Source organism: Candoia aspera, chromosome 3 (genome assembly GCF_035149785.1).
Source record: "Candoia aspera isolate rCanAsp1 chromosome 3, rCanAsp1.hap2, whole genome shotgun sequence".
Classification (NCBI taxonomy): Eukaryota; Metazoa; Chordata; class Lepidosauria; order Squamata; family Boidae; genus Candoia; species Candoia aspera.
Window position 1 is genome coordinate 55,223,803 of NC_086155.1, and position 12,405 is coordinate 55,236,207.

The 12,405-nt window shown below is 42.5% G+C and overlaps 1 protein-coding gene across 1 annotated transcript in view; it reads left to right on the plus strand.

Moving 5' to 3' along the window:
- Window positions 1-12,405, plus strand: part of SZT2 (SZT2 subunit of KICSTOR complex) — an 87,876-nt gene that overhangs the window by 49,272 nt on the left and 26,199 nt on the right. Inside the window, exons 29-41 of the mRNA XM_063297773.1 lie at window positions 927-1,080; window positions 1,173-1,265; window positions 1,406-1,487; window positions 3,477-3,755; window positions 3,957-4,092; window positions 4,174-4,290; window positions 4,380-4,443; window positions 4,623-4,808; window positions 8,325-8,606; window positions 8,743-8,929; window positions 10,137-10,211; window positions 10,437-10,575; window positions 11,166-11,271. Coding sequence (XP_063153843.1) covers window positions 927-1,080; window positions 1,173-1,265; window positions 1,406-1,487; window positions 3,477-3,755; window positions 3,957-4,092; window positions 4,174-4,290; window positions 4,380-4,443; window positions 4,623-4,808; window positions 8,325-8,606; window positions 8,743-8,929; window positions 10,137-10,211; window positions 10,437-10,575; window positions 11,166-11,271 — 1,900 coding nt within the window. The remainder of the gene's footprint in view (window positions 1-926; window positions 1,081-1,172; window positions 1,266-1,405; window positions 1,488-3,476; window positions 3,756-3,956; window positions 4,093-4,173; window positions 4,291-4,379; window positions 4,444-4,622; window positions 4,809-8,324; window positions 8,607-8,742; window positions 8,930-10,136; window positions 10,212-10,436; window positions 10,576-11,165; window positions 11,272-12,405) is intronic.

Genomic DNA, 12,405 nt, shown 5'->3' on the forward strand with positions numbered 1-12,405 from the left:
CACAGCAGAAAAGCCAGGTCTTCACAATTCTACAAAAGGCTAATAAATTCGGGGCCACTCAAACTTCAGCAGTGGGGGAGCTCATTCCAAACGGCAGGTGTAGCAATAGAGACATTTCTCCTATGTCTTATTACATGACCTTGCTTCAAGAAAGGACCGGATCATGCCTGCCTTCTGCAACTTAGTGGGACAGTAGAAATAACTTATGGCTTTATAGATTATAACCACCGATGATGATGGCGATGATGATGATGATGATGATGATAATAATAATACATTGGATTTATTATAACTGCCCACTCCAAAGACTTTGGGCAGCTTACAACATATCAAATATATGATTAAAGCAATTAAAAGCATAACAATAAAATATAACAGCCTGGGTAATAAAACAGCCACAACAGTCAAAAAACACAATGGAGCTCCAGAAATACCCTAACCCCAAGCCTGGGAACAAAGCCAGGTCTTAAGCACCTTCCAGACCTTAGAAGAATGGCACCATGTGTGTCCCTGGGGAGGATGCTATTCCAGAGGGCGGAGGCTGTGACAGAAGAATTCAGGAGCCACTGCAACTTCAGAATAGTGGCACTGCACAAGTATACCGATGTATGCCCATTACTACCCACACTGCTGCATTCTGGATCAATTGCAGCTTCTGGATTGTTTTCAAGGACAGCCCCATGTAGAACATATTGCAGAAATCTAACCAAGAAGTGATCAAAGCATGAGTGCCTCTTCCAGCAAAATACTTTCACTTAAAGCAATCCCGTGAGCATTTATGGGTGTACTTTTATGTCTTGCTATTGGGACACTTGCAGTCTAGAAAAGACATTGAAGATTAAGAAAAATTATGCTGGGAATGGTTCTTAAGAAGGGGTACATAGCCATGCTTGTGACTGGGTTGATTTTTCTGAACCCTGCTATAGTGCTGAAACAGAAGATTTTAGTGAACCAGATTCCCATGGCTCTGCCTGTCCTTCCCAAGAGCCCCAGCAGAGCCACTGCCCAGAATTCCCTCTCTCACTACTAGACAGCAAGCAACCTTGCCAAGTGCAACCTGACTTACAAAGGATCATCCAGGTAAGCAGAAGACTGCTTCATTTTGAGTGAGGTAGTATGATAGCTTTTTAAAGATTGAGACTGCTACCTTTACTGTTCCCTTTTTGATTCAGGAGAAATTCTTGGAAATTGGCAGCTTACATTTTAAGCCAGTGCCATCCAATCCCCATTACTACTTCTACTGCCCTCCTTCCACCAAAAAAGAGGTAGGAACATATGTTTATAGTTTTGCCACCATCCTGCTCTTGGAGAGCCCTATGAAAAGGTAGGCAACTAAACTTGAAAGTAGAAGGATTCAATACAAAGACTTTGGATGTGTTACACTGACAGGTATTTTTTAATTTAGGAAGAGGTTTCACGGGACCATCAAGACAGAAAAGGCAGTGAAGACATAGAGAGCTCAGAAAATGATCTGGCAGCTGATGAAGGTATTAAAACTTTTCTGTATTCACTGATGTGAGATTTGGAGCTGTAGATGCCGTTTGGTTCAGTTCAGTAATTTGATCAAGAATAGCGCAGTACTGAAGATGTTGAATTAGGGTGAGGAAGGCCCAGATTTAAGTGCACCTTTCAGTCACAGAAGCTCATTTGGGCCAGTCACTACCTCTCAGCCCAACCTATATCACAGTGTGGGAAAAAATGGAGGATGGAGTGTTATGGAAAAAAGCTCCTGGAGGAAAGATGGGAATGATCCAGAGAGCCAGTTTGGTCTAGTGGTTAAGGCAATGGGCTAGAAACCAGGAGACTGAGAGTTCTAGTCCTGCCTTAGGCATGAAAGCCAGCTGGGTGACCTTGGGCCAGTCACTCTCTCTCAGCCCAACCCACCTCACAGGTTTGTTGTTGTGGGGAAAATAGGAGGAGGAATATTAGATATGTTCACCACCTTGAGTTATTTATAAAAACAATAAAGGTGGGATAGAAAATAAATAAATTTTAAAAATAACAAAAATATATATGGGATTTTCCCACCAACCCCTTGATTGAATGAAATTTGCTATGGGAGAATGTCTGAATACCCACCATTGCTGGATCATATTTTTGTTTGGGTAAGCAAACCAGATGCAGAGAGAAGGTTCCTAGATGAGCAGCGCTTTGGGGAAGAGGAGACAGTAGAGCCACTAGGACTACGCCTTCACACCTGGGCAAAAGTTTTCCTTGTCTCCCCAGCTATGCCTGTATTTCTTGCTTTTGACCAGGATATGGTCAGTCATGAGAGCTGAGTGTGTTTCAGTTTTCCTAGAATAATTTCTTTCTGGAAGAAAGATTCCTAGTTCATTTAACTCACCTACAGTCCCAAACTGTCATGGAAAGCCTGTAGTACAAACATTGTCTAACATAGTTTTATATCAGTAGTGGGAATCTGTGGCATTCCAGATCTTGTAGGATTGCAATACTCATCATTCTCTGCTGTTGGCTGTTGTCATGAGTAAGGATGGCGAGCAGGGGGCTCCCATCCAGGCTGTAAAGCGCATGTGTAGCACTGAGGAATTAGGTAGCCATTCCAAGAGACACAGATCGGACCCACCTTAACCTTTGGGGTTTATATGTCTGGGTTTTCCCCACGCTTCTTCAGTTTGTTAGGATTTCTGTTATGTAGCAGTAATAAAACACTAGAGACCTGTTCCTCATCTCAGCGTGGTTCCTGGCTGTTAGGACAGCTGTGCTGACTATGGCTTATGGCCAATGACAGCATCTAGAGGGCAACACATTCCCTGCCCTTGACTTAAAGGTTGGGATTCAGATTCCTGTTACTCTGAAGCAATTGGTTGTGTATATCCATAGGCTAGCAAGGGTGCTTTTGATCAGTCCAGACAGCAAATATCAGCCACAACTGATTTTCTAGGGCACATGCTCTCAATAAAGAGTCCTGTAAACACTCAGCCAGATACCTGCTGGTTTACAAGAAAACTAATGTATTGTGATAGAGCCAATGAAATATGAACTGGACAAAATAGTATAGAAAAGATAGTTTTGTAGAGGGGAAACACATCATAGTGCAAATGGCCAATTGTACTGTATTACATTGGAAAATACAGTTTCTGCAAAAGGAAAACATATTCTTAAAATTAAGGATGTTAACCTCAGTTGTAACAGAATTACATGTCATGCTATCAATCACTGATTGGCCAACCGTAAGACACTGCTGGGTCAAGTGATTATACAATCACTTTAACGATTTTAGCTCATACTTGCTTACAACTTGATATTGCTGATATAAATTGCCATCATGTACTTTTGCATCTGGCTGCTAGTACTATCTGTTGTATCCAAAGCCAATTTATCTTGCTAATGTTACTTTTAGTTAATCCTTTTAGGCAACACTTTTTTAAGAGGACTGATCCATTTTGATAGAAGACATCTCTTTTTGTACTTTGACAACTTCTTTTGAAATTGACCAACAAATTCTTTTTAAATAGGGAACACATCCAGCTATGCTATTGGCACTGAAAGTGACCCAGAATTGGAAGTAGAATATCGGGAGCGCTTGGACCAAGAATTTTTAGAAGCAGGCTCCCTGTCAGACTCCAATACGGTTAACCAGGATGATGACTCCTTCAGTGTCCTGGGAGACTCCCTGGCAGAACAGGAGCTGCTGGAACAAGACATGCCTCCCCTCTTTGTGCACTTGACCTGTTCTGTGAAGCTACGCAGCCAGCACTGTTCCATGCCTGTTCGCTCACTACCCACCTGCCTAGGTGAATGAAAATGAACAAGATGAGGATTTGGGGTGGGAGTGGTAGAATTGTAGCATGGGAGACATTGCGGATGGCAAGATAGAAACTCCCAAAGAAAAGGTGGATTGATGGAGTCCTATGGTTGAGCTCCAGTCTTTCCCTGAGCACTGGCAAAGATGCATAAAGAGGATCTCTGTGAGTAATATCTGCTGCTTTCTATAGGAGACGTGCTGGGCTGCCTTGAAAACTGTAAGGCACTTCACACTATTGACCTCTCTGACCTTTGTGTGACCCTTGACATTTTTGTCCTGACTGTTCCTCTGGAGATCGAAATGGTGAACGATTTGCATCACAATAGGTGGGAACTCATGATTGGCAAAGGGTTGGGGAGTTTTAAAGCCTGAAAAAGGTTCAGACATTCTTTCCTCTCCTTCCACAGATATACCTCTGAGAGCAGTGTCTCCTTCACCCGTTCCCCAGGACAGCCCTCCTCTTTCCGTTCAGATGATGAGCTTATGCACACCTTGGACAGAATGCCATCAACCTCAACTGATTGGTATGAATATTCTTTATCAGTGTTTGTGCTGGGATATATGAATTGAAGTCTTTTGTGCTCAGGGTGTGCATTCTCATCTTCTTTTCAAGGCATCCAGCACTCTCCAGTCTTCCTGGAGTGCACAGGCAAGCTGTTGAAGCTACTATGACTGAAGTGAGTCTATCTGCCCCTGGGATTGGAGCAACTTTAAACTTTGGGCATTATCATCTTTCCTCTACCTTACTCTGCTCTTCCTTACTAGAGCGTAGGGACGCAGCTGCTAGAAACAGGCTCTCACTGGAGAGTATTCCATTTTTGATCTGGACTTTTCCACATTCTCTTTCCTCTCTCAGATTCGTTGGCTCCTGGATGACGAGATTGTGTCAGCATTGCGTTACTCACAGCCTGTTACTGCTGACACCTTGAGTCAAGCAGCTTCCCACATCTACAGTTCCCAGGGCCGCCCAAGCTGCCACTGTGAGGTGGTCCCTTTGCAATTTGTATTTGGACCTGAGAATTCTCTGGAAAGGTTTCGTGAGGTACGCAGGATTCTATCCTTTTGCCTTTTTACAATTTTTCTGATAGATTTCATGTGATTTCTATTGTCCACAATCCTTAGATAAGGGATGAACATTCCTAAGGGCCTGTGATTGCACATAAAAAGCATGAGCTGTGGACCCAAGGGACCCCCACAATGGTCACCAGCAAATGGTGTGCAGTATCCAGATCTGAAACAAGCAAGGGAGCTTGTTGGCTGCTGCTAGAAGGAGCCTCCCCTTTTCCTGGGCATGCATAGTAGCTGCTTATGCTCAGGAAAATAACTGTTGTGTACAAGATAAGAGAAAAAAAGATCGAACACATGGCAGGTTGCTCGTCCCAGCTTCTGCACACCAAGCAGTTCGAAAACATGCAAATGTGAGTAGATTAATTGGTACCGCTTCGGCGGGAAGGTAACGGCGTTCCGTGAGTCATACTGGCCACATGACCCGGAAGTGTCCTATGGACAACGCCGGCTCCAAGGCTTTGAAACGGAGATGAGCACCGCCCCCTAGAGTCGGACACGACTGGACTTTACGTCAAGGGAAACCTTTACCTTTACCTTTACTTTAGGTCTTACTTATTTCTTTATCCCAGCCCTGATTACTTTTGGAATAGGCATTTGGATGCCAAATTAATGCAGCCTTCAGCCTGGAAAAGTTGTGCATCCCTGCCTTGGTTGTTGAACCAGATCGTGAATGTCACATCACAATCAAAACAAATTCAGCAGTACATACCACAGCTATAAGAAATAATAATACAATAAAACATCCATAGTCCAAAATTAAAATTACTGAGTAATAAAAATGAAACAAAACCCCAAACTCATCCACAGACGATAAACTGAAGGCACCACTTCATTCAAAGACCCTCTAAAATAGATCTGTTTTTATTAACTTATAAAAAGCCAGCAGAATGGAGGACAGTCAGATTTCCAGGGGAAAGCTGTTCCATAACAGTGTACCCACTGAGAAGCTGCACCTGCAAGTGTCAGCCCCCCTACTTCAGGGAAGTGAGGAGTCACTGGCAATTTCTCCTGGGATATATGAGTCAAGCAGGTTGACTCTCTCTGGAGAAGACAATCCTGCAAATACCATATAGGTTAAAACCAGCACTTTGAATTATACCCAGAAGCCAGTGCAGGGCCTGAAGCAACAATGTAGTACTCTCGTGCCAATATATGCCAACCCATACCTAGAGCTAATATTGTGGTCTTCAGAGGCAGCCTCATATGGAATGCATTACTGTAGACTTAGCAAATAATGTTGAAAGCACAAGCAACTTTTGTAAGGTCCTCTGCTTTATGGTGGCAACTGCTATACCAGACAGCTGAGTGGAGGCCCTCTGGCCATGGCTTCCACCTGCCATATGGCAATAAGTCCAGGAGGAGTATCGTGTCATGGACCTGTCAATGGATCAAGTCAAGGGTAATGGTGCCCCATCAAGAAATAACAATGTAATTGCCACAGTGCCTCAGTATACATAGTCTGTTTTGCCAAAATTCTGTTAGCTGCCCAGAGTCACCTTAGTGAGTATGGACAGACCTAGAGAAGGTCTGTAACTTAGCACAAACTGTTTCAAAATTGCCACATTCTCCCAAAGTGAGGTTTTCACAACTGCCTGGATCCCTGGACATGGGACCATTATGCCTGGACCCTGGCCACAAATGACTGGGAAGTACTCCAAAAACACACATTTCATCCAAGTCCACAAGCTAGAAGACATCCCAGGTAACATAACAAGATGTTGCTGTAGTCACTACAATGGTGTAATGTCAGTTCCGATACTGTTAAGGATTCAGGAGATGGTTTGATAAACAATCACCCATTAGCACCTTTGTTATCAGTGAAGAGATCCACTAGTTTCCTGGTGGATGGGAAATAGATCAGTTGCTGGAATTCTTGTAGCTCTATCACTTTTTCATCAAGCTTTGCTAAAGAGATTGTGAGAATTGATCTTGGAAAAGGAATTACTTTCAGTTTTGAGCAAATTCCCCGAAGCCTGAAAGATAAATTCCCCCCATGTAGAGTAAAGATTTTGGCAAGTCTGAATGATTTTACTGATGAGTCTGAATGATTTTACTGATAAAAAAACTGTGCAAACTGCCCTCAGTAGCAAGGCAAACTGCTGTCGTCCCCCAAAAGGGAATTGACTACCTTAAATAAGACTATTAGTTGATAGACTGCCATTGCAATAGAGAGAAGGAACAACACTTTTTCTCTCTTACAATCATGGTATAGGTCCAACTTGCGTGTATCCTCATACTTCGTCAGATTTGTTTTTTTGTCTTTCTCCACCAGGATTCCAGGCATTGTTTCTGCTTCTTCTGGAGCTCCCTGGTAAATCAGAGAGCCATCCAAGATCAGCTAGTAGAGAGAGGCCATTCAGGGACAATCCCATCAAGTGCCTATATATCCTTCTTTTGCCAGTGGCTAATGAAACTGCTTGCAGACTTGTTGGGAAAAAACCAAGTTCCTGCTGGAATCCATCTGGATCCATAATGCACCTGAGGCAAATTGTGTTAATCAGTCACTTCACCCCATGGAGGCCCTAGGTGGCAGATGATCTCATCTGAACGAGGAAGTGATTTGTCTAGAGCAAAAGGCTGATGGAAATACCCTTTGTATCCAGATACCTTATCAACTGCTTTGAGGCAAAAGTGAGGTCTGACATGTGACCACTTATATATGTCGGGCACAAGATTACATGGGATAGGCTAACAGTTACCATGGGGTCCATGAACTACTGAGCACTACCCAACACGGGGACATGGAGGTTAAAGTCACCAAATCTGAACAGGGGAGGGGACTCTAAACACCAGCCCTGAGACCAATTGAGCAGCTTAAGTAAGTATCCTACTGGGTAGCAGGTACACAAACAGATTGCCAGATTGCCTCTGCAGCCCAAATAAACATATAGATACTTGCATCTCACTACCTGAAGGGTGGAGTCCCTGGTCACAGGGAAGATGGCTTTAAAGATCAGTGCTTTCCCTAACCTGGGCCATGATATCAAGACTGCTGAAGGATTTGAAATCCAGGAGGATATATCTCTCAGGTGGCAACATCCCAGCCCTCACTCAGCCAGGTCTGCATGCTCATCTGCTACCAGGTCAGGATAAATAAGGTCTTACTGCAAACAGACCTGGTTGTTATTAGCAACAGCAGCTTGAGCCTAAGGTCACGAATGATTCTACTACTGGAACTCAGGAGTGAGGTCAAGGGGCTGGAAGTGGAGATTGATTGCAGATTGTCAGTCTCCTTTCTCCGTAATGGCGGACACAGTGCTTCCTGTCATATGTCCCTCAACCTACCATAACCAAGATATGCCTGCCTATCACTTCAACATATTCCCAGACATTCTGGCTCTTTGTGCCATAACTTCAGTAACCACAGGGTACCAGCAGTTACAACACTAGCATCCCAACCATCCAACCAACTACACCCTTCCTTCAGTTACAGAGGGGATTCCCCTGCAGCTGCCTGTTGTTTTCTGGGATGCTGCTGTTTCTCTTGTAGGAGTTCCAGAGAATGGCCTTGCCTGGCTATGTCCTCAATGCTGAGGGGAGTGATTTCTACTATGCATCTGTCAGTCGCCTGCATGCGTCAATAAGTGGACCCAGCCCTTCTGTTACTGTTGAGAGCACTATGACAGGAGGCAGGGGTGGAAGCAGCAGCAAAACAGAAGGCTCCCTGCCTTGTTCTACTCCCCCTGATGAAGCTCATGGTCTCTGGGCATGGCCAGCAAGTGAAAACAAGACTGGAGAATGTCTGGGCATAAGTAACCAAGTACCTGTTGAGGTAGGTGTTAGATATACTTGAACAAGATGAGAGATTTAGTGGTATTTAATTGATACGGGACCGCAAGGATGACTGTTGAAGAAACATCCTGGACTGCCTTATGGATAGAACTTTATTGTACTTTTCTGTGATGCAGGTGTCAGAACAATTAACATCTCTGGATCAGGCCAGTATTTTGGAGCACAGCTGTCCAGATGAGGAAACTACTTCGACCCAGACACAACCTCAGGCTTCCTTTTCAGAGAAGTGGATCAGTGAACAGTCTCCCTTAGCTATGCCATCTGTACCAAGTCTAACAGATTCTGTGATCCCCGGCAAGGAAGGTGAGAAACTGTCTCAAATGGTCTGTTTACTCCAGTGGCCAGGTAGAAAGGTGCATAATGGAGCAGGAATTCAGCCATGTGGCTACCCAGTTGTTATCACTGCTAAGGAGAGCTAGTTGGGGATTATAGTTGTTGCTGTCCAACAATGTTTGGGAAACTGAGGTTGGGAAAGACTGTTTTAGGCTAGCTATAGGTCACTCGATGTTGCTTTACAGGTTTAGCTGTGGAAAGAAATGGAGACTTTCTCATTTATGCTAACTCTGCAAAGCTTCCACACTGATGTTTCAGCAAGCATTCACCACAATCTATGAAATATAAAATGAGGTGCTGGACTTTTTTTTAATGGAATTCGGTCTTCTGAAATACACAATACAATACTGAACTCTTGCAGCTTTTTGTGCTGTTATTTTGTTCTACTACCTTCAATAGAACTAATTATAATCAATGTTTTGGGGTTACTTTGACTTAAAGTATAGTAACTTTTCATCAGTTGACTTTATTCTTGGTGTTCTACTTTATGAAGGACAATTAACCTCACAGATGTATGGAAGATTTATACTTGTCTGAACTGCTTTTTAAATTTTATATACTGAAGTTCAATTTTCAAGTCTACTTTTTTTTGAGAGAGAGAGAGGATCTAGCACCTTTTTGTTATGCATTCCATTTGCTGTTGCTGTATTTCCATGTCTGCATTTCTCCCTAGTATTTTCCACTGCTGACTGGATTTGTTTGAACAAAAATGTATCACTTCACACTGGTAAAAAGTCCCATGTTCAAGTCATCATCCTTTCCTCAGCCCTGGCTGTAACACCAAAGGGTGTGATCTTCTCTTGGTATCTCTTAAAGTGCTTTTCTTCATGGCTTTGCTCCAAGATTGATTTTTCTGTAATCAAAATCATTTTAGTGCTATTGAGCTCATGAAATTGCAGTTCTAGAACGCTACTGCATGTCTTGCTTTTTAGTTTTGATATGAAGTGAATCTTGCTGAATTTAAATCACACAATCTGTGCAGCAGTCAGGATTTTAAAAAAAAACTTCGTATACTTTTATTATGCTTGTACCCTTTTCTTTCCAGGCTCAATTCTTGATGCTTGAGAAATAGATTCCCAGTTTTGATGATTACTTTGAACCAAAGATTCTCCTCAGGGATGTGAGGAATCTTGCATTCTGGGAGAAGTCTGTTAAGAGCACCTGACTTTTTCTACAGGTTGTAGGAAGCAGCAGCCTAGTCGAGTGCAAAGTTTGGTGTCAAGCCAGGGAAGCATGGATTCTGATCTTCTAGGTGAGTGGATGGGTAGCGTCATTGCTGTGCAAGGGGAAAGTTAGTTTTGGAGAACTGGTGAAACTTTGTGATACTATGATTTAAAATATACATCTAGGATTTCCTGACAACTTCATAGATGTGGGACTTTGGTAGAGCCATTGGACTCCCCAGGACTCTTTTAATATGTTTAGGATGAATTGGCCAAGCCCTTCACAGATAGCAGGGTACATTTTCATTTTCCAGGGTATGATGGAGGTAGCAGTGATTCTGAAGGTGAGGAGGCAGTGATGAGTGACCTAGAATCCAGGTGTCCCCTTGTACCTGACTTCTGGCTGATTATCAAGATCCACCAGGACCGGGTGGAAGTTTATTCCCATACACGGTAACATCCTGATTCTCATGGCTCCCTAAGTGGAGATGGGGAAGTGATTCCCCCAAGTGATTTTTCTGGCATGGAATTGGATGATCTGTGAATGTGCAGTTTTGGGGGTGCTAACTGGGAAAGAGAAAAGGAGATAGAATCTTGAACCAAAGTTTTAGTTTTGTTGGCTGTGAATTTCACACCCCAAAATCAAATGTAATATTAGTATCTGTCAGTGTGCTGTTTTCCTCTCATCCTTGTTTTGTCATTTATCATTACATTCATTTAATGATATAATGAAAGAAAGTGTGTGTCTGTGTATGTATGTATATATTGCCCAGCCTGTTCCAACCAGATACCACCATGGTGTCTTAGACTGCAATTCCTATAATTCCACCTGGCTGGGGAATTATGTTGTATAGTTTAGTGCAGTATTGCTGGCTGGGGAATTCTGGGAATTGAAGTCCACACATCTGAAACTTACAAAGGTTGAGAAACACTAGTCTAGTGCATCTGGAGGACATCACAGTGGGAGATAATAGCACTTTGTGCTTGGAAATGGAAGCTTCCTCATGAGGCTTTCTGAGACTTCCCTTTTTTTCTCTCTATAGCAGCTACAGTGCAGTAAAAGCAACACAGAATGAGGAAGGAGCATGCACGGAACTTCACCGAACAGTGGTAAAGAAGGTTGGAGAGATTTGCCGTGTTGTTAACCAGGTAAGTAGGGCACATTCAAGCTATAAAGCCTGTTCCTTAAATGACAAAAAGCTCCCCCATAGTTTCCTGGAGGAATATTGCTTTCTTGTGATTAAGAAAATGATATCAGTAATCTCTTAGAAAAAATTGTCCCACAAGTCAATTAGAAGGAAGCCAAATTGAGAAATTATAGGCCAGTCATCTTAACATCTATTCCTTCCCAGATAGAGGAAAGGGAATTCAGCATAGATTCTGCAAGAGCAAATCCCATCGGATGGGAGTTACCCCACTGACACTGTGTACTTGGATTTCCAAAAGGGCCCTTGCATAAATAAAAGATATGTCTTTGTAACTGATTATTTATTTTATGTATTGATTTATCTATTTATCACATTTCTTCACCGCCCATCTTGACAAACGACTCAACAAATGATTAAACAACAAAAAGCAAAGAGCAGGAATAAGTAGATGGTATTTCAAAGGATAGAAGAGTATTTGCTAAGACTAATACTTTTTAACTTGTTCATTAATTATCTTGACTTAGGGGTAAGTTGTTTTATGGTCAGATTTGTGGTTGATATCAAACTGTTCAGAAGGCTGAGAAACAAAAATTCATGGAGGTTAAGTCTACCAAGGCTATTAGTCTTAAAGGTTTGGTGTTATCTTTAGAGGAAGGTTGACATGCCTCCAAATACTGTTGTAGAAGAATAGTGGTATGAGAGGTACAATATATGATACCATCTTCTGCTTGTGAGCACCCCAGAGGCATCTGATTAGCCAATAGAAAAATAAAATTCTGGAGTAGCCTGGGTCTTAGCCACAATCAGTAGGCCTACTCTGTTTTTGAATTCAGCAAGTTCACCAGTAGCAATCTTTCCTCAGTATTTGCAATAATGAGTAAATTTGAAATTATCACTTTGGCGACTGGAAATGCCCACAAAAATTTCTCTAACTTTAGAGTTTTTAAACAGTTATCCATTATCTAGTATAGGGAGATTACTTTTTCGCCTTAATTATAAGCACCTAGAAGCTGACTTTCTGAGATGTTATCAGAATGTATTGGATCCTGGCATGACTGCAGCTAGTAGGCAAAAAACTATTCTTGAATATAAGACACGTATAAATTCCTGCCCAGTTAAGTGACAGCACCTTGAC